This window comes from Mobula hypostoma, chromosome 8, assembly GCF_963921235.1.
Source record: "Mobula hypostoma chromosome 8, sMobHyp1.1, whole genome shotgun sequence".
In the NCBI taxonomy this organism is placed as follows: domain Eukaryota; kingdom Metazoa; phylum Chordata; class Chondrichthyes; order Myliobatiformes; family Myliobatidae; genus Mobula; species Mobula hypostoma.
The window spans coordinates 633,043-658,932 of NC_086104.1; the positions used below are offsets into that span (position 1 = coordinate 633,043).

The 25,890-nt window shown below is 45.8% G+C and overlaps 1 protein-coding gene across 1 annotated transcript in view; it reads right to left on the reverse strand.

The window, feature by feature from the left end:
- Positions 1-2,835: 2,835 nt before the first annotated feature.
- LOC134350320 (cathepsin B-like) overlaps positions 2,836-25,890 on the reverse strand; it is a 36,733-nt gene continuing 13,678 nt past the window's right edge. The window contains exons 3-10 of the mRNA XM_063055368.1: positions 24,674-24,759; positions 23,892-24,006; positions 11,508-11,626; positions 9,001-9,086; positions 8,603-8,746; positions 4,242-4,358; positions 3,547-3,675; positions 2,836-3,381 (exon numbers count right to left, since the gene is read on the reverse strand). Coding sequence (XP_062911438.1) covers positions 3,287-3,381; positions 3,547-3,675; positions 4,242-4,358; positions 8,603-8,746; positions 9,001-9,086; positions 11,508-11,626; positions 23,892-24,006; positions 24,674-24,759 — 891 coding nt within the window. The 3' untranslated portion in view covers positions 2,836-3,286. The remainder of the gene's footprint in view (positions 3,382-3,546; positions 3,676-4,241; positions 4,359-8,602; positions 8,747-9,000; positions 9,087-11,507; positions 11,627-23,891; positions 24,007-24,673; positions 24,760-25,890) is intronic.

Here is a 25,890-nt window from a genome sequence, read left to right on the forward strand (position 1 = left end):
ATGCAAGAAGATAGGTCTGGCCCACAGGTTGAGATTCCAAATTGGAGGAAAGCCAATTTTCATGGTATCAAAAGTGATCTAACAAGTATGGATGGGGAAAGGCTGTTTTTTGGCAATGGTGTGCTTGGTAACTGGGAGGCCTTCAAAAGTGAAATTTTGGAAGTACAGAATAAAAGGTAAAGCTAACGTGTAGGGAACTTTGTTTTTCCGAGAAATATTGAGACACTGATTAAGAGAAAAAAGGAAGTTCATAGCAGGTAGGAACAAATTAGATGCTTATGGTTTAAGAGATAAATCAGGAGGGTTAAAAGAAAGCAGGAAGTTGCTCAAGCAGACAAGATGAAGGGGGATCAAAAAGGATTCTAACAGGGCGAGGTGTTGTACTTCAGGACCAGCCAGCATGGGTCTCACACAGTGAACAGTCGGGCACTGAGCAGTGTGGTAGAACAAACTTATCTGGGAGTACAGGTCCATAATTTGTTGAAAATGGCATCACAGGGAATTGAATACAAGAGATGGGATGCTATGTTGAAGTTGTTTAAGACATTGGTGAGGGCTAATTTGGAGTATTGTGTGCAGTTTTGGTTATCTACCTACAGGAAAGATGTAAATAAGGTTGAAAGAGTACAGAGAAAATTTACAAGCATGTTGATACTTTTTGCATTAGTGATAATTTTTCAAAACTCATTAGATTCTGGACTAGTTCCTGAGGATTGGAGGGTGGCTAATGTAACCCCACTTTTTAAAAAAGGAGGGAGAGAGAAACCGGGGAATTATAGGCCGGTTAGCCTAACGTCGGTGGTGGGGAAACTGCTGGAGTCAGTTATCAAGGATGTGATAACAGCACATTTGGAAAGCGGTGAAATCATCGGACAAAGTCAGCATGGATTTGTGAAAGGAAAATCATGTCTGACGAATCTCATAGAATTTTTTGAGGATGTAACTAGTAGAGTGGATAGGGGAGAACCAGTGGATGTAGTATATTTGGATTTTCAAAAGGCTTTTGACAAGGTCCCACACAGGAGATTAGTGTGCAAACTTAAAGCACACGGTATTGGGGGTAAGGTATTGATGTGGATGGAGAATTGGTTAGCAGACAGGAAACAAAGAGTGGGAATAAACGGGACCTTTTCAGAATGGCAGGCGGTGACTAGTGGGGTACCGCAAGGCTCAGTGCTGGGACCCCAGTTGTTTACAATACATATTAATGACTTGGATGAGGGAATTAAATGCAGCATCTCCAAGTTTGCGGATGACACGAAGCTGGGTGGCAGTGTTAGCTGTGAGGAGGATGCTAAGAGGATGCAGGGTGACTTGGATAGGTTGGGTGAGTGGGCAAATTCATGGCAGATGCAATTTAATGTGGATAAATGTGAAGTTATCCACTTTGGTGGCAAAAATAGGAAAACAGATTATTATCTGAATGGTGGCCGATTAGGAAAAGGGGAGGTGCAACGAGACCTGGGTGTCATTATACACCAGTCATTGAAAGTGGGCATGCAGGTACAGCAGGCGGTGAAAAAGGCGAATGGTATGCTGGCATTTATAGCGAGAGGATTCGATTACAGGAGCAGGGAGGTACTACTGCAGTTGTACAAGGCCTTGGTGAGACCATACCTGGAGTATTGTGTGCAGTTTTGGTCCCCTAATCTGAGGAAAGACATCCTTGCCGTAGAGGGAGTACAAAGAAGGTTCACCAGATTGATTCCTGAGATGGCAGGACTTTCATATGAAGAAAGACTGGATGAACTGGGCTTGTACTCGTTGGAATTTAGAAGATTGAGGGGGGATCTGATTGAAACGTATAAGATCCTAAAGGGATTGGACAGGCTAGATGCAGGAAGATTGTTCCCGATGTTGGGGAAGTCCAGAATGAGGGGTCACAGTTTGAGGATAGAGGGGAAGCCTTTTAGGACCGAGATTAGGAAAAACTTCTTCACACAGAGAGTGGTGAATCTGTGGAATTCTCTGCCACAGCAAACAGTTGAGGCCAGTTCATTGGCTATGTTTAAGAGGGAGTTAGATATGGCCCTTGTGGCTACAGGGGTCAGGGGGTATGGAGGGAAGGCTGGGGCGGGGTTCTGAGTTGGATGATCAGCCATGATCATAATAAATGACAGTGCAGGCTCGAAGGGCCAAATGGCCTACTCCTGCACCTATTTTCTATGTTTCTATGTTGCTAGCTCTGGAAAACCTGAATAATAAGGAAAGATTGAATAGGATAGGACTTTATTCCTTGGAATGTAGAAGATTGAGAGGAGATTTGATAGAGGCATACAAAATTATGAGTGGTATGGATAGAGTAAATGCAAGCAGGCTTTTTCCTCTGAGGTTGGGTGGCTATACAACCAGAGGTCATGGGTTAATGGTGAAAGGTGAGAAGTTTAAGGGGAACATGAGGGGAACCTTCTTCAGTCATGAGTCGTGAGAGTGTGCAATGAGCTGCTAGTGCAGGTGATGAATGCAAGCTCAATATTAATGTTTTAGATGGAATGGAGGGTGATGATCCCAGTGTAGGTCAATGGGATTAGGCAGTTTAAATGGTTTTGACATGGATTAGATGGGCCCGTTTCTGTGCTATACTTCTCTATGACTCTCCTCCTCAGGGAAGAAGTCTCATTGAAAATGTAAAGTGAAGCAGTGATCCCACAGTGATCAGACAGACCTTGCTGCTCACCAGTACAATGGACATCTTCAGCAAAGTGACTAAGCTTTCCAAATGGAGATGGGGGTGGGCCATAAACGGTGCACCTCTCCGACCAATGAATCCGATGTCTTGGGCAGTCACTTCCCTACCAATAATTATTCAGCTTTCAAAATAATAAAGCAAAAAGGCAAGACTTAAAAAAAATGTATTTAGGTACAATCAGAAACAAGAGATTCTGCAGATGCTAGAAATCCAAAGCAACACACTCAAAATGCTGGAAGAACTCAGCAAGTCAGGCAGCATCTATGGAAATAGATAAACAATTAACATTTCGGGTCAAGACCCTTCCTTTCCAGTCCTGATGAAGGGTCTCGGCCTAAAACATTAACTGTTTATTCATTTCCACAGATGCTGCCTGGCCGGCAGAATTCCTGAGCACTTGGTGTGTGTTGCTGTCAGTATTGATTTCAGGTGTTAGTGTGCTGACGGCTTCTGTAGTTGAGTGTGATCAAGCAGAGAGATTAGCAGCTGGGCGTCAGTCACTCGCTGTTGTGACTCAAGCTAGGTGGAAGTGTAACTAGCTTGGCATTGGGGAGTACTGTTCTCTGATTAACAACCCATGTTGAGAACCAGATGGTGTCACTGGTGGTGGAGGCTGCTTGTGCGAGGGATCCCAGCCACAACTCCCTCCTCGATGCCACATTCGTTGCTGCCCCTCAGAATCTTTACGTACCCTGGCAGGCAAAATATTGCGATGGGTGAAAAATGGAGAGAGGATACACGGCCTCACCCTCCCCACAGAACCACAAACACCCCCATAACAACACACCCCGTATCACCCTCACGCCAGCACCCATCTTCCCCACCCTGTCCTCTACAATATCACCCCCAGCACTCACCGTTATCCCCCCAGTCCGTGTTCCAGGAGTTGGCCACCAGCCAGTAGGGGGTTCCATCCTCCTCGCCCCAGCCCAGAATCTTGATGGCATGACCCCCGACCTCCATCCCAGCCTTGTGCTGGTAAACACCTGTGTAGAGGACAGTTAGGAGTCAAAGCGGAGGTCGATAGATTCTTCTTAAGTCAGGGTGTCAAAGGTTATGGGGAGCAAGCAGGAGAATGGGGTTGATAAGATGGCAGAGCAGACTTGACAGCTGAATGGTCTAATGCTGGGCCAGGCAGAGCAGCTGAACCCACTGGTGCTGTGGTGGGGACTGCCCATCCCCCCCTCCCCCCCTCGCCCTTTGTACTGAGGCAGAGGTGGACTCAGTTGGAAAGGTCTAGAAGGTTATGGGACAAACACTGGCAAAGGGGACATCTTGTTCAGCATGGACCAGTTAGGCCAGTTTTAACATTATCTAATGCTATGAACCACCCGCGGGGTGGGACTGAGAGGAATGTACATTACCCTCATTCCCCACACCCTGCACCGCCTGTGACAGTCTGTCACCCCCAATGCTCCTCCACACCTCCTCCTGAATGTACTGGATCGGTATTGCAGGAAGTCTGTGCTCCCTCCCCCCGGGAAAACGATGGGCTGGGGAATGAGGGCAGTACATGTAGCACCACCCCGCCCCCAGCCCCAGGCAGACATACCGGATTGGTATTGCAGGAAGTCTGTGTAGACCAGCAGTGCTCCCTCCACGGGCCCATTCTTGTAGATCTCCTTCATAATCTCTTCAGCAATCGGGCTGATGCTGTAGGAGCTCATGCCTGCGGGAAGAATCGTCACTCACTGTCATCACAAGCTGGGGCACCAGCACTGGGGGTGATAGTGAAGCAGTCATGATAGGAGACTCGATGGTTAGAGGGACGGACAGCAGATTCTGTGGCCATGAAGGTGTACTACCTCTTAGGTGCACTACCTCTTAGGTGCAGGGGCTCAGAGGGAGGGTGAGCAGCCAGAGGCCACAGTGCACACTGGCACTAATGACACAGGTAGAAAAGGAGAACAGGTCTTTGCACAGCATGTTCAGGGAGCTAGGAAAAATACTAAAGAACAGGACACCCTTTCTCCGGATTCCTCCCAGTACTATGTGCTGGTCAGGGCAAGAACAGGCCCTGTAGTACAGATGAGTGAGTCACTGAGGAGGTGGTGAGCACAGGGTTTCAGATTTCTGCATCATTCAACTCACTTCTAGGGAAGGCTTGATCTGGGTGACACCCAACCCGAGGGGGACCAATATCCTCGCGGGCATGTTTGCTAGAGCTGTTGGCGAGGGTTTAAACTAATTTGGCAGGGGGGTAGGAATCGGAGTGATAGGCAGTGTGTACTGAGGCTGCGAGCAAAAAGGCAGATGAGAGGGCAAAATTGCAGTCAGTGCTTTGAGCTGCAGTTTAACAGAGGGCCAAAATCAAAAAAAAGTGATGAATAGAGGTGTTATATTTGAATGCACGCAGTACACACAACGTGGTAGGTGATCTTGTACCGCAGTTAGAGATTGACAGCTATGCTGTTGAGGGCACCTCTGAGTCGTGGCTGAAAGAGATCACTGTTGAGAGATTAACATCCAAGATTACACATTGTATCAAAAAGGACAGCAAGGTGGGCAGAGGGAGTTGGGTGGCCCTGTCGGTAAAAAAAAAAAATGAAGTCCAAACTAATATGACAGGGAGATGGGAACCAGGATGATAGAGCTGAGGATGAGCCAGCAGGTTTACAAGCAGATGATGGGAGTAACATGAACGTAAGGAAGGACGAGCCAATGATTGGGTACAAATGCAGACAGAGCAAAGAGTTCAATTGTTTCATAGAGGGAAAATTCAAAAGAGTGAATAACGCAGGACTGAGAATGCTGCGTTTAAATGCGCGTAGCATTCAGAATAAGGTGAACGACCTCATGGCGCCATCACAGATTGGTCGGTATGACATTGCGGGCATCACTGAGTCGCGGCTGAAAGAAGGTCATAGTTGGGAGCTGAACATCAAAGGATATATGCTATATCGAAAGGACAGGCAGAAAGGCATAGGCAGGGCGTGGTTCTGTTGGTGAGATGGAATTGCATCTTTAGAAAGAGGTGACATAGGGTCAGAGAATACTGAATCATTGTGGGTGGAGTTAAAAAACTACAAGGGTTAAAAAAACATTATGGAAATCATATATAGGCCTCCAAATAGTAGCCAAGATGAGGGGTTGAGATTGCAAAGTGAGTTGGAAAAGACATGTAATAAGGATAATGACAATTGTAATGGGGGACTTCAATATGTGAGGGGATTGGGACAATCAGGTTGGTGTTGGATCATAAGAGAGGGAATTTGTTGAATGCCTACAAGATGACTTTTTAGAGCAGCTGTTCTTGAGCCTACTCTTGGAAAGCCTATCTTAGACTGGGTGTTGTGTAATAACCCAGATCTTATTAGGGAGCTTAATATAAAAGAACCTTTAGGAGACAGTGATTATAACATGATTGAATTCGTACAGCAATTTGAAAGGGAGAAGCACAACTCACATGCAACTGTATCGCAATGGAATAAAGGTAGTTACAGAGGCCTGAGAGAGGAGCTTGCCCAGATGGATTGGAGGAGGATGCTGGTAGAGATGACAGCACAGGAGAGATGGCTAAAGTTTCTGGGAATAGTTCACAAGGCGCAGGATAAATATGTCACACAGAGTAAGACGTTCTCAAATCACAGGTAGGCAACCATGGCTGACAAAGGAAGTTAAGAAATGCACGAAAGCCTAGGAAAGGGCATATAAAGTATCAAGAGTGAATGGGAAGTTGGATGATTGGGAAGCTTTTAAAATCCTACAAAAGGTAACTAAAAAAAGCTAAAAGAAGGGAAAAGATTAAATATGAGGGCAGAATAGCCAGTAATATAAAGCAGGATACTAAAAGTTTTTCAGTTTTATAGAGTAAAAGGGATGTGAGAGTCGATATTAACACCACTGGAAAATGATGCTGCTGAGGTAGTACTGAGGGAGAAAGAAATAGCAGGTGAACTTAATGGGTACTTTGCATCGGTCTTCACTGTGGAAGACACCAGCAGTGTACCAGAGGCCTGCGAGTGTTAGGAAGCAGGAGTGAGTGCCATTGCTATTACAAAGGAAAAGTGCTAGGCAAACTCAAAGATCTTAAGGTGGATAAGTCACCTGGGCCAGATGGACTACATCCCAGAGTCCTGAGAGAGGTTGCTGAAGAGATAATGGATGCATTGGTCATGATCTTTCAAGAATCACTCAATTCTGGCATGGTCCCGGAGGACTGGAAGATTGCAAATGTCACTCCACACTTTAAGAAGGGAGGAAGGCAAAAGAGGAAATTACAGGCCAGTTAGTCTAACCTCAGTGGTTGGAAAAGTGTTGGAGTCTATTATTCAGGGTGATGTTTCAGGGTACTTGGAGACCAATGATAAAATAAGTCAAAGTCAGCATGGTTTCTGTAAAGGGAAATTATGCCTGACAGATCTGTTAGAGTTCTTAGAGGAATCAACAAGCAGGGTGGACAAATGAGAGGCAGTGGATGTCACACATACAAAATGCTGAAGGAACTCAGCAGGCCAGGCAGGATCTATGGAAAAAAGTACAGTCGACATTTCGGCCTGAAACGCCAACTGTACTTTTTTCCCCATAGATGCTGCCTGGCCTGCTGAGTTCCTCCAGCATTTTGTGTTGCTTGGATTTCCAGCACCGTCAGATTTTCCCTTCAGTGGATGTCATTTACTTGGATTTTCAGAAGGCGTTTGATAAGGTGCCACACACGAGGCTGCTTAACAAGGTAAAATGCTATGGTGTTACTGGCGTGGATAGTGGAATGGCTGACACCCAGGAGGCAGCGAGTGGGAATAAAAGGGAACTTTTCTGGTTGGCTGCCAGTGACTAGTGGTGTTCCACAGGGGTCAGTATTGGAACTGCTACTTTTCACATTGTTTGTCAGTGATTTAGATAATGGAATTGATGCCTTTGTGGCAAAGTTTGCAGATTAGGAAAAAGGTGGAGGGGTAGATAGTGCTGAGGAAGCAATGCGATTGCAGCAGGACTTAAACAAATCGGAAGAATGGGGAAATACAGTGTTGGGAAATGTATGATAATGTATTTTGGTAAAAGGAACAAAAGTGCAGACTATTATCTAAATGGGGAGAAGGTTCAAATATCAGAGGTAAAGAGGGACTTAGGAATCCTTGTGCAAGACTCCCAGAAGGTTAATTTACAGGTAATGCTGAAGCTTTAGAAGACACTAGTCAGGCCACGTTTAAGGGTATTCAACAGTTTTGGGCCCCATATCTCAGAAAGGATGTGTTGTCATTGGAAAGAGTCTAGGGGAGGAGGTTCATGAGGATGATTCCAGGAATGAAAGGGTTAACATTTGAGGAGGTTCTGGCAGCTTTGGACCAGTACTCACTTGAATTTAGAAGAATGCCGGGGGGTGGGGGGGATCTCACTGAAACCTGCCAAATATTGAAAGGACGAGATAGAGTGGATGTGGGGAGGATGTTTCTTATGGTGGGGGTATCTAGAACTAGAGGGCACAGCCTCAAAATAGAGGGGTGACCTTTTAGAACAGAAGTAAGGAGGAATTTGTTTAGCCAAAGAGTGATGAATCTGTGGAATGCTCTGCCACGAACTGTGGTGGAGGCAAAGCAGGGGAATGAAGGATTATGGGGAAAAGGCAGGTAGGTGAAGATGATCTTATTGAATGGTGGAGAAGGCTTGACGGGCCAGACGGCCGACTCCAGCTCCCATTTTGTGTGCTCTGTGCTTATAGTTAAAGTGGGAGGAGACCGATGGGTTCTTGATTAGTGAGGTTACATGGAGAAGGCAAGAATATGGGGTTGAGAGTCATGATGGAATAGGGCAGCAGATCTGATGGGCTGAATGGCCTAATTCTGCTTCTATATCTTATGGTTGTACGTGGGTGGCCACTTAGCCCATCAGTGTGCGCGTCACTGAAGCTGACACGCGTCTGGTCTGCAGCCGTGTTTCAGTAACCCTACCCTCTCCCCACGCACCGGCACTAACCGTAATGTTTATCTTGGGAATAGCTGGGGGTGTAGCCGGCCTCACACATCTGGGTGCACTGGGGGGTGGGGATCTCCCCTGTACATGGCGGTCGTGACCCATTCACATGGTGCTCACATGGAGGGATCGAGTATGGACGGCAACCTGGAAGGTGGGGGGGGGCGGAAAGGGTGACAATATCAACAATGTCTTCACATTTCTGAAGCAATAAACCCCTCCCACTCCATATACACGCTCCCTCTTGCTATCACACCCCCACCCCTGTTTCACCAAGCCCCCTCCCACTGGGAGTTGGAGCCCCACCCAGTTACCAGTTCCTCCCACCACACCCTTTATCATACCGTGTCCTCCCTCCACCCCGCAATCCTGGTCACATTCCATTCCCCTCCCGCGCTGACCTGTGTGGGAATTGTAGAGCCCCCCAGTCACCAGTCCTTTCTGTGTCCAGTATTTCCAGGCTTGTGATGGGTAGCCCCCATTACATCTGCAGTTGGGGACAGGGGGAGACATGTTAAAGGCAGCATAAGGCATAGGAGCAGAAATAGGCCATTCAGCCCATTAAGTCTCTGTTATTCAATCATGGCTGATTTATTGCCCCTCTCACAAGGCCTTCTCCCGGGAGTTGATTCCGCCCAGGACCAACCTCTCAAGGTATTTGATGAGCAGAGGGATCTTGGAATTCAAATTCATATTCATGGCTCCCTAAAAGAAACTACACAAGTTGATGGGACAGTTAAGATGACATTTGGCATTCTTGTTTTTATCAGTCGAGGCACTGAGTTCAAAAGTCGGGAAGTTGCAGCTTTATGCAATACTCCAGATGCAGCCAAAACAGTTCTGCCGCAATGACCATCACCCACTAGCACTCACATCTGCTGAGATGAAATGCCTTGACAGGTTGGTCATGGGTAGAACCAACTCCTGGACCACTGGAATTTGCCGATCGCAACAATCGGTCAATCTCACTGGCTCTCTACTTGGCCTTGGATCACCAGGATAATAACAATACCCATGTCAAGTGTCTATTGACTATAGCTCACTACTCACATTCTTCCTCAAAGTTCAAATCAACAAGCTCCAAAAGCTGGGCCTCTGCAATTGAATCCTTGACTTCCTCACTGGGAGACCATAATTCAATGCAGAACGGAAACAACATCTTGCGGACAATCAACACCGGTGAACCTCAAGAATCTGTGCTCAGTTCTCGGCTCTCTACCTCCACGACTGTGCAGCTGGGCTTTGCTCAAACACCATTTATACATTTGCTGACAACACCACTGCTGTTGGAAGAAATACAAAGGTGACGAGGCAGCGTACACGAGTGAGATGGATCAGCTGGGTAAGTGGTGTCACAGCAACAATCTGACACTCAGTGTCAGAAAGTCCAAGGAGTTGATGGTGGACTTCAGGAAGGGGAAGTTGAGGAAACACACACATCGAGGGATCAACAGTGGAAAGGGCGAGCAGTTTCAAGCTCCTCGGTGTCAAAATCTCTGAAGATCTATCCTGGGCCCAACATATTGATGCAAGTATGACTCGGCCAATATTTCATTAGGAGTTTGAGGACACTTGGTATATCACCAAAGACAGTCTCAAATTTCACCAGATGTACTGTGGAGAGCATTCTGCCTGGTTGCATCACTGTCTAGTATTGGAGGAGACAGGAGGCACTGAACAGAATCGGAAAAAGCTGCGGAAAGTTGTAAATTAGCCGTAGAACATTACAGGCCCTTCGGCCCACAATGTTGTGCTGACCATGTAACGTACTCTAGAAACTACTCAGAACTTACTAGCGCATAGCTCTCTACTTTTCTAAGCTCCGTGTACCTATCTAAGAGACTCTGAAAAGACCCTATCGCATTTGCTTCCACGCACCCACCACTCTTGCCAGCTCCATCATGGGCTCTAGCCTCCCCAAAATCCAGGACCTTCAGGTGATGTCTCAAAAAGGCAGCATCCATCATTAAGGACCCCCATCACACAAGTCATGCTCTCCTCCAATTGCTACCAGCAAGAAGGAGGTGCAGAAGCCAGAAGGCAAACACTCAATGATTCAGGAACAGCTTCTTCCCCTCTGCCGTCCAATTTCTGAATGGACAATGAACCCATGAACACTACCTCACTACTTTTTATTATATTTTTGCACTATATATTTAATTTAGAATCTGAGTCATAGAAAGGTACAGCACAGAAACCGGCCCTTTGGCCCATCTAATCCATACTGAACCATTTAAATTGCCTACTCTCATCGACCTGCACTGAGAGCACAGCCCTCCGTATCCCTACACAAACCTCGCATAGGCAAGCTCACATGTACCACTTGCACTTCCCCACCAGGACAAGGTACCGGTTGCCCCAGAGACCCTCAAACACATCCCCACCAGGACAAAGCACCAATTGTCCCAGAGACCCTCAAACATATCCCCACCAGGACAAGGTACCAGTTGTCCCAGAGACCCTCACGCACCCCACCAGGACAAGGTACCGGTTGTCCCAGAGACCCTCAAACACATCCCCACCAGGACAAGGTACCGGTTGTCCCAGAGACCCTCAAACACATCCCCACCAGGACAAGCTACCAGTTGTCCCAGAGACCCTCAAACCTCCCCACCAGGGTTTGCTGCAGAGTTGGTCACATTTGCCCCCTCTTTCCCAATGATCATGTCACTTCCAGGTGAACACCTTGGCTTTCTCCCCAACCTTGGCTGTTGACAATTTTTCATTACCCTTGCCCTCCTGTTCATCGCTGACTTTCATAATCCACAAGTCCCATGGCTCAGATGCCGTCTCCTACATCTTCCTCTCACCACGGTGGGTTTCAGTTTTGGAGCTCCCACCCTTTGGTTTGTAACAGCCTCCCTCTCGTGCCCATCACCTCTCCCGTCATCACACAAAGAACACTCACCCATCTCCGCACTCGAAGCCACAGCAGGTTAGGAGATCTTCAGCAGAGAGCTCCGCATTAACCTGACCCTTGGAATGGATACAAATCCTATCTGACATGGCTTCCACTGCGCCAAAGGCCTGGAGAAGAACAAAGATCTCATCAACAGCCGCCCTCCACCTCCCTTCATCCTAATTTCTCCTCCCCCACCGACCGTCCTGATCCAGCACCGCCCCACCCCCAGAGCTGTGGTCTGATCCTCCTCTTTGACCAAGATATCTTCCAATTCAGATTTTGATAACTGAACTCTTCTCTCATGCTCCTTTTAAGGAAGAGTTATTCTCAGTTCCTTATGCAATGTGTTTTCTGAAGGTCTACCTGTGATTACTAGGGTGACACTCCTAGTCCAGGATCGCACCCGGAAACTACGTGATTGACAGTCTGCTGGAAGTCTTCAGGTGGCTGGGCCTGGGCTTCCAGAGGTCACAGATCCAGGAAGAGATAAGGAAGTGGCCCAAGAAATAGTGGATGCATTAGTGATAATTTTTCAAAACTCGTTAGATTCTGGACTAGTTCCTGAGGATTGGAGGGTGGCTAATGTAACCCCACTTTTTAAAAAAGGAGGGAGAGAGAAACCGGGGAATTATAGGCCGGTTAGCCTAACGTCGGTGGTGGGGAAACTGCTGGAGTCAGTTATCAAGGATGTGATAACAGCACATTTGGAAAGCGGTGAAATGATCGGACAAAGTCAGCATGGATTTGTGAAAGGAAAATCATGTCTGACGAATCTCATAGAATTTTTTGAGGATGTAACTAGTAGAGTGGATAGGGGAGAACCAGTGGATGTGGTATATTTGGATTTTCAAAAGGCTTTTGACAAGGTCCCACATAGGAGATTAGTGTGCAAACTTAAAGCACACGGTATTGGGGGTAAGGTATTGGTGTGGGTGGAGAATTGGTTAGCAGACAGGAAGCAAAGAGTGGGAATAAACGGGACCTTTTCAGAATGGCAGGCGGTGACTAGTGGGGTACCGCAAGGCTCAGTGCTGGGACCCCAGTTGTTTACAATATATATTAATGACTTGGATGAGGGAATTAAATGCAGCATCTCCAAGTTTGCGGATGACACGAAGCTGGGTGGCAGTGTTAGCAGTGAGGAGGATGCTAAGAGGATGCAGGGTGACTTGGATAGGTTGGGTGAGTGGGCAAACTCATGGCAGATGCAATTTAATGTGGATAAATGTGAAGTTATCCACTTTGGTGGCAAAAATAGGAAAACAGATTATTATCTGAATGGTGGCCGATTAGGAAAAGGGGAGGTGCAACGAGACCTGGGTGTCATTATACACCAGTCATTGAAAGTGGGCATGCAGGTACAGCAGGCGGTGAAAAAGGCGAACGGTATGCTGGCATTTATAGCGAGAGGATTCGAGTACAGGAGCAGGGAGGTACTACTGCAGTTGTACAAGGCCTTGGTGAGACCACACCTGGAGTATTGTGTGCAGTTTTGGTCCCCTAATCTGAGGAAAGACATCTTTGCCATAGAGGGAGTACAAAGAAGGTTCACCAGATTGATTCCTGGGATGGCAGGTCTTTCATATGAAGAAAGACTGGATGAACTGGGCTTGTACTCGTTGGAATTTAGAAGATTGAGGGGGGATCTGATTGAAACGTATAAGATCCTAAAGGGATTGGACAGGCTAGATGCAGGAAGATTGTTCCCGATGTTGGGGAGGTCTAGAACGAGGGGTCACAGTTTGAGGATAGAGGGGAAGCCTTTTAGGACCGAGGTTAGGAAAAACTTCTTCACACAGAGAGTGGTGAATCTGTGGAATTCTCTGCCACAGCAAACTGTTGAGGCCAGTTCATTAGCTATGTTTAAAAGGAAGTTAGATATGGCCCTTGTGGCTACAGGGGTCAGGGGGTATGGAGGGAAGGCTGGGTTCTGAGTTGGATGATCAGCCATGATCATAATAAATGGCGGTGCAGGCTCGAAGGGCCGAATGGCCTACTCCTGCACCTATTTTCTATGTTTCTATGTTTCTAAAACGAGTGATAAGGAGGATACATGTGCAGAGGGATGGTCTGACGGAGCATGGAGTTAAATGTGCAGAAAGAGTAAGTAAATTTAAGAAGGAAAACAAAATTCAAGGGGCGTATAGCCCGGTGAGAGTTCGGGGAGCTGGGTTATGCACAATAGGCAGCGATTTAAACAGAGAGAGGAGAAATGGGTTAAAAATTCTATATCTGAATGCACGAAGTGTCAGAAATAAGGCGGATGAGCTTGAAGCTCAGGTGCGAATGGGTAACTATGATGTTGTTGGGATAATGGAGACATGGCTGCAGGGGGATCAGACCTGGGAATTGAATGTACAAGGGTATACGTGCTGTCGAAGGGACAGAAAGGTGGGCAGAGAGGGTGGGGTGGCCCTGTTGGTGAGGAATGAGATTCAGTCCCTTGCAAGGGGGGACATAGAATCAGGAGAAGTAGAGTCAGTGTGGATAGAACTGAGGAACAGTAAGGGCAAAAAGACCCTAATAGGTGTTATCTACAGGCCCCCAAACAGTAGCATGGATATTGGGTGCAAGTTGAATAGGGAGTTAACAATGGCATGTGGCAAAGGAAATGTCGCAGTAGTTATGGGGGATTTCAACATGCAGGTGAACTGGGAAAATCAAGTTGGTACTGGACCCCAGGACAGGGAGTTTGTAGAGTGCCTACGGGATGCATTTTTGGAGCAGCTTGTACAAGAGCCGACTAGGGATAAGGCTATTCTGGATTTAATGTTGTGCAATGAACAGGATTTGATAAGTGATCTTGAAGTAAAGGAGCCATTAGGAGGTAGTGACCATAATATGATAAGTTGAGAGGGATAAGGGCAGATCAGAAGTGTCAGTATTGCAGTTGAACAAAGGAGACTATGGAGCCATGAGGGAGGAACTGGCCAAAGTTGACTGGTCAGATATCCTAGCAGAAAAGACAGTGGAACAGCAATGGCAGGTATTCTTGGGAATAATGCACAAGGTGCAAAATCAGTTCATTCCCTGGAGAAGGAAGGATTCAAAGGGGGGAAAGTGGCCACAGTGGTTGACAAAGGAAGTCAGAGATAGCATAGCATTAAAAAAGTATAACAGTGCTAAGGTGAGTGGGAAGACAGATGATTGGGAAATTTTTAAGGAGCAACAGAACTTAACTAAAAAGGCAATACGGGGAGAAAAAATGAGGTATGAACGCAAGCTAGCTAGGAATATAAAGGAGGATAGCAAAAGTTTTTTTAGGTATGTGAAGAGAAGGAAGATAGTTAAGAACAATGTTGGGCCCTTGAAAAATGAATTGGGAGAAATTGTTATGGGAAACAGAGAAATGGCAGATGAATTTAATATGTACTTTGGATCTGTCTTCACTAGGGAAGACACAAGCAATCTCCCAGATGTATGGATGGGCCAAGGACATAGGGTAACAGAGGAACTGAAACAGATTGACATTAGGAAGGAAATGGTGATGAGTAGACTGATGGGACTGAAGGCTAACAAATCCCCAGGTTCAGATGGTCTGCATCCTAGGGTACTAAAGGTGGCGGCTCTGGAAATTGCGGATGCATTGGTGATCATTTTCCAATGTTCCTTAGATTCAGGATCAGTTCCTGAGGATTGGCAAATGGCTAATGTTATCCCACTTTTTAAGAAAGGAGGGAGGGAGAAAGAAAACAGAGAACTATCGCCCTGTTAGCCTAACATCAGTAGTGGGGAAGATGCTGGAGTCCATTATTAAAGATGAAATAGCGGCATATCTTGATAGCAGTGATAGGATTGGGCCGAGCCAGCATGGATTTACCAAGGGCAAATCATGCTTGACTAATCTATTGGAGTTTTTCGAGGATGTAACCAGGAAGATAGACGCGGGAGATCCAGTGGATGTGGTGTACCTTGACTTTCAGAAGGCATTCGATAAGGTACCACATAGGAGATTGGTGGGTAAAATCAGAGCTCATGGCATTGGGGGGATGATATTGACATGGATAGAAAACTGGTTGGCAGTTAGAAAGCAAAGGGTAGCAGTGAATGGGCGTTTCTCGGAATGGCAGGTGGTGACTAGTGGGGTGCCACAGGGCTCGGTATTGGGACCACAGCTGTTTACGATTTACGTCAATGATTTAGAGGAAGGCATTGTGAATAACATCAGCAAGTTTGCTGATGATACTAAGCTGGGTGGCAGTGTGACATGTGATGAGGATGTTAGGAGAATTCAAGGTGACTTGGATAGGCTGGGTGAGTGGGCAGAAACTTGGCAGATGGCATTTAATGTGAATAAGTGTGAAGTTATTCACTTTGGGAGCAAGAACAGGAAGGCAGATTATTATCTGAACGGTGTGGAGTTAGGTAAGGGAGAAATACAAAGAGATCTAGGAGTACTTGTTCATCAGTCTCTGAAGGTGAATGTGCAAGTGCAGCAGGCAGTGAAGAAGGCTAATGGAATGTTGGCCTTTATTACAAAGGGAATTGAGTACAAGAGCAAGGAAATCCTTTTGCATTTGTACAGGGCCCTGGTGAGACCACACCTGGAGTATTGTGTGCAGTTTTGGTCTCCAGGGTTAAGGAAGGACATCCTGGCTGTGGAGGAGGTGCAGCATAGGTTCACTAGGTTAATTCCTGGGATGTCTGGACTGTCTTACGCAGAGAGGTTAGAGAGACTGGGCTTGTACACGCTGGAATTAAGGAGATTGAGGGGGGATCTGATTGAGACATATAAGATTATTAAGGGATTGGACAAGATAGAGGCAGGAAATATGTTCCAGATGCTGGGAGAGTCCAGTACCAGAGGGCGTGGTTTAAGAATAAGAGGTAGGTCATTTAGGACAGAGTTGAGGAGGAACTTCTTCTCCCAGAGAGTTGTGGAGGTGTGGAACGCACTGCCTCAGAAGGCAGTGGAGGCCAATTCTCTGGATGCTTTCAAGAAGGAGCTAGATAGGTATCTTATGGATAGGGGAATCAAGGGTTATGGGGACAAGGCAGGAACCAGGTATTGATAGTAGATGATCAGCCATGATCTCAGAATGGTGGTGCAGGCTCGAAGGGCCAAATGGTCAACTTCTGCACCTATTGTCTATTGACTAAAACCAGAAAATGTTCAGCAAGTCAGAAAACAATCGTTGGTTTGAGACGCTGTGTAACCAAGGGAGGTTCTCTCCATACATACTGCCCGGGCTGCTGAGTTTTTTTTTCCAAAGTGGAGGTTTTACTGTGGTCAAATCAAGGCTTTGGCTCCATCACATGCTGACTTTTCCCCCAGTGGATTCTCTCATTTCAGGACAAGACTGTGTTACCCCGGTCTTATCCGACCTGCAGGGGAATTTGCAGTGGGAGGGGAAAGATCCAGTTGTCATGGTCCACGTGGGTACCAATGACATAGGTAGAACAAGGAAAGCATTCTGCTGAGGGAATTTGAGCAGTTAGGGACTAAATTAAAAAGCAGAACCAAAAAGGTCGTAATCTCTGGATTACTACCCGAGTGGTAATTTGGCATAGGATCAAGAAGATTAGAGTGTTAAATGTGTGGCTCAGAGATTGGTGTGGGAGAAGTGGGTTTGAGTTCATGGGAAACTGGCACCTGTATTGGGAAGGAGGGAGCTGTACCAATGGGACGGGCTCCACCTGAACTGTGATGGGACCTGGATCCTGGTGAATCACATTACTAGGGCTGTGGATAGGGCTTTAAACTAAATAGTAGGGGCATGTGTTCACTGGATTGGTGAAGTATAGAGAAAGTAAAAAAAAGTGTGGTTAGAGATGAAAAGAAAAGATAAAAAAGAGAAAAGTAAGAGTGGAGTGAAGAAAAGTCAAGTGCAAAAGAGTAAAAGATTACAAGATTTTAAAAGCCCAATGAGTGGAAGGGCACTTTATCTGAATGTCCGTAGTACTTGAGATAAGGTCAGTGACCTTGTGCCACAAATCAGTACAAAGGGGTACGATTCAGTGGCCATTACAGTGGCGTGGTTGTGGATCGGGAATTAAGTATCCAAGGATATCAGGTAATACAGAAGGATAGGCAGGAAGGTAAGGGAGGTGGGGTAGCGCTCTTAAAGATAAGATCAGGGTGATAGTGAGAGATGATATAAGATTTAAGGAGCAGAATGTTGAATCCATCCGGGTAGAGATTAGGAATAGTAAAAGGAAAAAAAAAATCACTGCTGGGAGTTGTCTATCGGTCACCGAATAATAACATTACAGTGGCACAGGCAATAAACAGAAATATCTGAGGCACGTAAGAATGGAACAGCAGTTATCATGGGGGAGTTTAACTTGCACATAGATTGGGTGAATCAAGTTGGTGGAGGCAGTCTGGAGGAGGACTTCATAGAATGTATCCGTGATGGCTTTCTTGAACAGCATGTTACTGAACCTACAAGGGAATGTGTTATCTTAAATCTGGTGCTCTGCAATGAGACGGGTAAAATCAGCAATCTTGTAGTTAGGGATACTCTTGGAAAGAGTGATCACAGTATGACTGAGTTTCTCATACAAATAGAGGGTGCAATAGTTTGATCAAAAACCAGTGTATTGTGTCTAAACAACGGAGACTGCAATGGAATGGACGCAGGATTTGGCTGGCGTACGCTGGGAACACCAACTATATTGTGGGACGGTTGAGGAACAGTGGAAGACTTTCAAAGAGATTTTTCATAGTGCTCAACAAAAGGATATTCCAGTTAAAAAGCAAGGACAGTGAGGGTTGGGAGCACCAGCCTTGGATATCTGAGGAAATAAAAGAAAGCTGATGAGTACAAAGTCACCAAGAGTAGTGGGAAACTGGAAGACTGGGGAAATCTAAAAAAGCAACAGAGTACCACTAAGTGAGCAATAAAGAGAGGGAAGCTAGATTATGAAAATAAACTAGCACAAAATATAAAAAAGGGCAGTAAAAGATTTTATATTTATATAAAGTGGAAAAGGGTGGCTAAAGTGAATGTAGGTCCCTTGGAGGATGAGAAGGATATTGGGTAATGAGGAAATGGTTGAGGTTTCGAATGACTATTTCGTGTCAGTGTTCACTGTGGAGGACACATCTAACATGCTGAAGAGAGATGCTATGGTTGCCTTAGCTCAGGAAGGATATACTGGCTTTGGAGGTGATGCAAAGGAGGTTCACCAGGTTGATCCCAGCGATGAAGGGGTTAGACTATGAGGAGAGACTGAGTCGTTTCACAAGATCACAAGACAAAGGAGCCATTCGGCCCATCGAGTCTGCTCCACCACTCCACCTTGAGCTAAACTATTCTCCCATCTAGTTCCAATTTCCAGCTTTTTCCCCATATCCCTTGATACCGACTAATTAGATACCTATCAATCTCCTCCTTAAACACCCTGAATGACCAGGCCTCCACAGCTGTATGTGGCAACAAATTCCATAAATCCAGCTAAAAAAATTTCTCCTCATCTCTGTTTTAAATGGGTACCCTCTAATTCTAAGACTGTGGCCTCTTGTCCTGGACTCACCCACCAAGGGAAACAACCTTTCCACATCTACTCTGTCCAACCCTTTCAACATTCGAAATGTTTCTATGAGATCCTCTCTCATTCTTCTATACTCTAATGAATACAATCCAAGAGCAGACAAACACTCCTCATATGTTAGCCCCTGCATTCCAGGAATCATCCTTGTAAATCTTCTCTGAACTCTCTCCAACATCAGAACATCCCTTCTAAGATAGGGGACCCAAAACTGCACACAGTATTCTAAATGAGGTCTCACCAGTGCCCCATAGAGCCTCATCAACACCTCCTTACTCTTATACACTATTTCTCTTGAAATGAATGCCAACATAGCATTCGCTTTCCTTACTGCCGATCCAACCTGGTGGTTAACCTTTCGGGTATCCTGCACGAGGACCCCCAAGTCCCTTTGCACTTCCAATTTTTAAATTTTCTCCCCATCTAAATAATATTCTGCCCGATTATTTCTTCTTCCAAAATGTACAACCGTACATTTCTCAACATTGTATCTCATCTGCCATTTCTTTCCCCACTCTCCTAAACTGACCAAGTCTCTCTGCAACCTTTCCGTTTCTTCAACATTTCCTGCTCCTCCACCTATCTTGGTGTCATCCGCAAACTTAGCCACAAAACCATTTAATCCATAATCTAAATCATCGATATACATTGTAAAAAGAAGCGGCCCCAACACCGACCCCTGCAGAACACCACTAGTAACCGGCAACCAATCAGAATAGGATCCCTTTATTCCCACTCTTTGCTTTCTACTTATCAGCCAATGTTCCAATATCTTTCCTGTAATTCCATGGGCTCTCATCTTATTAAGCAGCCTCTTACACAGCACCTTATCGAAGGCCTTTTGAAAATCCAGATACACAACATCCACAGCCTCTCCCTTGTCAATCTTATTTGAGATTACCTCAAAAAATTCCAATAGGTTGGTGAGGCAGGATCTTTCCTTCATGAAACCATGCTGGCTTGGGCCCATCTTAGACAATAGACAATAGGTGCAGGAGTAGGCCATTCGGCCCTTCGAGCCAGCACTGCCATTCACTGTGATCATCCACAATCAGTATTCAGTTCCTGCCTTATCCCCATAACCTTTGATTCCACTATCTTTAAAAGCTCTATCCATCTCTTTCTTGAAAGCATCCAGAGACTTGAGACATCTGGACCAGAGACAGCCATCTGGGGCAGAGCATTCCAGATATCCACCACTCTCTGGGTGAAAAAGTTTTTCCTCAATTCCGTTCTAAATGGCCTACCCCTTATTCTTAAACTGTGGCCTCTGGTTCTGGACTCACCCATCAGCGGGAACATGCTTCCTGCCTCCAGCGTGTCCAATCCCTTAATAATCTTACATGTTTCAATAAGATCCCCTCTCAGCCTTCTAAATTCCAGAGTATACAAGCCCAGTTGCTCCAATCTTTCGACATACGACAGTCCTGCCATCCCGGGAATTAACCTTGTGAACCTACGCTGCACTCCCTCAATAGCAAGAGTGTCCTTCCTCAAATTTGGAGACCAAAACTGCACACGGTACTCCAGGTGTGGTCTCACCAGGGCCCTGTACAGCTGCAGAAGGACCTCTTTGCTCTTACACTCAATTCCCCTTGTTATGAAGGCCAACATGCCATTAGCTTTCTTCACTGCCTGCTGTACTTGCATGCTTGCTTTCAGTGACCGATGTACAAGAACACCTAGATCTCGTTGTGCTTCTCTTTTTCCTAACTTGACTCCATTTAAATAATAATCTGCCTTCCTGTTCTTACCACCAAAGTGGATAACCTCACATTTATCCACATTAAGCTGCATCTGCCCACTCACCCAGCCTGTCCAAGTCACCCTGCATTCTCGTAACATCCTCCTCACATTTCACATTGCCACCCAGCTTTGTGTCATCGGCAAATTTACTGATGTTACTTTTAAATCCCTCATCTAAATCATTAATATATATTGTAAACAGCTGCGGTCCCAGCACTGAACCCTGCGGTACGCCACTGGTCACCGCCTGCCATTCCGAAAGGGACCTGTTAATCGCTACTCTGTTTTCTGTCAGCCAGCCAATTTTCAATCCATGTCAGTACTCTGCCCCCAATACCATGTGCCCTAATTTTGCCCACTAATCTCCTATGTGGGACTTTATCAAAGGCTTTCTGAAAGTCCAGGTACACTACATCCACTGGCTCTCCCTTGTCCATTTTCATAGTAACATCCTCAAAAAAATTCCAGATTAGTCAAGCACGATCTCCCCTTCGTAAATCCATGCTGACTCGGACCAATCCTGTTACTACTATCCAGATGTGTCGTAATTTCATCTTCTATAATTGACTCCAGCATCTTTCCCACCACTGACGTCAGGCTAACCGGTCTATAATTCCCTGTTTTCTCTCTTCCTCCCTTCTTGAAGAGAGGAACATTAGCCACCCTCCAATCCACAGGAACTGATCCTGAATCTATAGAACATTGGAAAATGATCACCAAAGCGTCCACGATTTCTAAAGCCACCTCCTTAAGTACCCTGGGATGCAGACCATCAGGTCCCGGGAACTTATCAGCCTTCAGACCCAACAGCCTATCCAACACCATTTCCTGCCTAATATAAATTTCCTTCAGTTCATTCATTACCTTCGGTCCTTTGGCCACTATTATATCTGGGAGATTGTTTGTGTCTTCCCTAGTGAAGATAGATCCAATGTACCTGTTCAACTCGTCTGCCATTTCCTTGTTCCCCATAATAAATTCACCCGTTTCTGTCTTCAAGGGCCCAATTTTGGTCTTAACTATTTTTTTCCTTTTCACAGACCTAAAGAAGCTGTTACTATCCTCCTTTATATTCTTGGCTAGTTTACCTTCATACCTCATTTTTTCTCTGCGTATTGCCTTTTTAATTACCTTCTGTTGCTCTTTTAAAAGTTTCCCAATCCTCCGGCTTCCCACTCGTCTTTGCTATGTTATACTTCTCTTTTATTTTTATACTGTCCATTACTTCCCTTGTCAGCCACGGCCTGCCCTTACTCCCCTTAGGATCTTTCTTCCTCTTTGGAAAACTGATCCTGCACCTTCCGCATTATTCCCAGAAACACTTGCCATTGCTGTTCCACTGTCATCCCTGCTAGGGTATTGTTCCATTGAACTTTGGCCAGCTCCTCCCTCATAGCACCATTGTTCCCTTTGTTCAACATCTTGTCATGCACCTCGAGGTATTTCATAACCTCGTCCTTGAGGATCGACTCCAATAACTTTCCAACTACCGATGTCAGCATAATAGGTAATTTTCTTTTTGCTGCCTCCCTCCTTTCTTAAACAGTGGAACTACATTTACAACCTTCCAGTCCTCCAGAACCATGCCAGAGTCAATTGATTCCTGGAAGATCATTTCCAATGCCTCCACAATCTCCAAAGTCACCTCCTTCAGAACCCATGGGTGCACCTCATCTGGTCCGGGAGACTTATGTATTCTTAGTCCATTTAGCTTCCCAAGCACTTTCTCTAGTAATCTTGACTGTACCTAATTCTATTCCCTGAGACCTCTGGCTATCAGGTATGTTGCTAATGTCTTCCACTGTGAAGACTGATGCAAAATACTTATTTAGTTCCTCTGCCATATCTCTGTTACCCATTATAATTTCTCCAGCATCATTTTCAATCGATCCTATATCTACCTGTGTCACTCTTTTACTCTTCATATATTTAAAAACTCTTAGCATTTTTATGTTAATTGCCAACTTTCTTTCATAATTCATTTTTTCTTTCCTAATGACTTTCTTAGTTTTCTTCTGTAAGTTTTTAAAAAGCCGTCCAGTCCTCAGTTTTCCCACTAATTTTTGCTTCCTTGTACGCCGTGTCTTTTGCTTTTATTTTAACCTCTCTCATTAGCCACATTTGTGCCATTTTTCCCATTCATGGATTTTCTTTTTTCTTGGAATATATTTTTTCTGCACTTTCCTTATTTCTTGGAGGAATTTCATCCAGTTCTGCTCTATCATCCCTCCATCTAGCTTACTTTTCCAATCTACTTGGGCAAGTTCCTCTCTCATACTACTGTAATTTCCTTTGGAACTGTAATCGCTGGAATTCAGAAGAATGAGAGGAGATCTATTATGAAAGGGATAGATAAGATAAAGAGGCAAGAAAGTTTTTTCTACTGATAGGTGAGACTAGAACTAGGGGACATAGCCTCAAGTTTCGGGGGAGTAGATTTAGGACGGAGATGAGGAGGAACTGCTTTTCCCAGAGGGTGGTGAATCTGTGGAATTCTCTGCCCAATGAAGTAGTGGAGGCTACCTCAGTAAATATATTTAAGACAAGGTTGGACAGATTTTTGCATAGTAGGGGAATTAACAGTTATGGGGAAAAAGGCAGGCATGTGAAGATGAGCCCATGGCCCTATCAATCATGATCTTATTGAACGGTGGAGCAGGCTCAATGGGCCATATGGCCTACTCCTAATCCTATTTGTTATGTTTTTTTTGTTCGAGACACATCACGACTGGTTCTCGAAGGGCCAGGACAGAGAGGGGTTGGTAGAGGATCAGAAAGAGCTGCAGAAAATTGTAAACTCAGCCAGCTCCATCATGGGCACCAACCTCCCCAGCATCAAGGACATCTTCAAAAGGTGATGCCTCAGAGAGATCACTCAGGACATGCCCTCTTCTCATTGCTGACATTGAGGAGCAGATTCAGGAACCTGAAGACACACTCAACATTTCAGGAACAGGACAAGCGGGTTTCCGAATGGACAATAATGAACATGAACACCATCTTTTTTTTGCTGTTTTTTTGCATTACTCAATTTCTTACTTATATTTCTTAATTGTAATTTATTATTATATATTATATTGCAATGCTGCCACAACAAATTTCACGACGTATTCAAAGAGACTGAGATCCAGCCCACCCAATGGTCCTCACCCAACATGATCCACAGGAACCCTGGTCCCGAATCTCCTTAATTGTTGGGCAGTCCGGCCACTGCTCTCGGGAATCGAAGTTCCTTGGGAGCTTTGCAATGGCAATGTCCTCAGACCTGACGAGTGGGAAAGGACTGATGAGGGTCTCATCTCCTGTATCCACCCCCTCCTCAACCCATCACTCCAAATCTTCAACAAGCACCCCACACAACCAGATCGAGTCTGCAGACTTCCAGCATCAAAACCCAGTTTAACCCACCTTCCTAAAACCTCCCCATCCCACCCTCATGTCTCTCCAACATTTTGTCCCCACCCCTAACATCTCCTAATCTCCCCTACCCACATCCCAAACCAGCCCGCCATCCCACACCATCTGTCGTCCCTCAAACCTTCCTCAATTTCCAAACAAGACCCCAGCCCCACCATCCCTCAAACATTCCTCATTCCCCAAAACAGCACCCACACACGTCATCCCCCAAGCCAGTCCCAACATCCCCCAAACCTTCCTTATTCCCTGAACTAGTCCCCAACCCCACCTCATCCCCTGAACTGGCCTCTGCTGTTCCCCAAAACCTTCCCCATTCCCCAAACTTGCCCTAGCCTCACTTCATTGTCCCCCAAACCAGCTCCCCCCAACTGACCCTCAAACCAGGCCTGTCATCCCCAAAACCTTGCTCATTCCCCAAACCAGCCCTGGCCCCCGCGTCGTCCCCCAAACCCCTCCTCACAGCTCCTACAGGACACCATTCCCCCATCTGCTACATATTCCCCTCCCCCCTTTACCTCAGGGGCAGTCGAGGTCCCTTTAGGAAGGTCCCACACAATCGCTTCACCAGGCTGAATGGAACGTTCTGGAAGTTCTGACCGGCCTGGATACAAGGACAAGCAGTTACCCCCAGCCCAAATCCAACACTTCTCCCCACCCCCAATCTAACAACACCTCCATTTCCCTCCTCCTCCTCTCCACCCTTCCCCACTTACAACACATCAGCCTCCGCAGGGACTCACCTTCAGCACCCCCCACTCCCCCACCCACAGCTCAGACCCCCATCTCCCCCACAGGGACCCCCTTCCTCAACATTGTTTTTTTAAATATCATTTCCAGCTTACAAGTGTAGAGGAGAACAAAATCATTCTTACTCCAGATCCGAAACAGCACAAAATAAACAAAAAACAATAAAAAACACATCAGATAGCTTATATGCATAGATTAATTATATGTCCATTGAGTGACACTAAGCACAGGAGAGGCTGTACGCAAGATGACTGATAGAAAATGATAAATTGAATTGATTTTACATCCTTACATCCTTCACACACAGAGTAAAAATCTTTACATTTAAAAATCATCTGTCTAAATGTGCAAATTTATACTCATTTGTAATAAATAGCATGCACAACAGGACAGTCAAAAGGCATAGCAATACAATTGTATCAGCGTGAGTTCATCAGTCTGAAGGCCTGGTGGAAGAAGCTGTCCCGGAGCCTGTTGGTTCTGGCTTTTATGCTGTGGTATCGCTTCCCGGATGGTAGCAGCTGGAGCAGTTTGTGGTTGGGGTGACTCAATGATCCTACAGGCCCCTTTTACGCACCTGCCACTGTAAATGTCCTGAATCATGGGAAGCTCATATCTACAGATGTACTGGGCTGTCCACACCACTCTCTGCAGAGTCCTGCGATTGAGGGAGGTACAGTTCCCATACCAGGCAGTGATGCAATCAGTCAGGATGCTCTCAGTTGTGCCCCTGTAGAAAGTCCTTAGGATTTGGGGACTCATGTCAAACTTCTTCAACTGTCTGAGCTGAAAGAGGCACTGTTGTGTCTTTTTCACCACACATCTGGTATGTAAAGACCACATGAGATCCTCAGTGATGTGGATGCTGAGGAACTTAAAGCTGTTCACCCTCTCAACCCCAGATCCATTGATGTCAATAGGGGCTAAACCGGTCTCCAGTCCTCCTGTAGTCCACAACCAGCTCCTTTGTTTTGGCAACATTGAG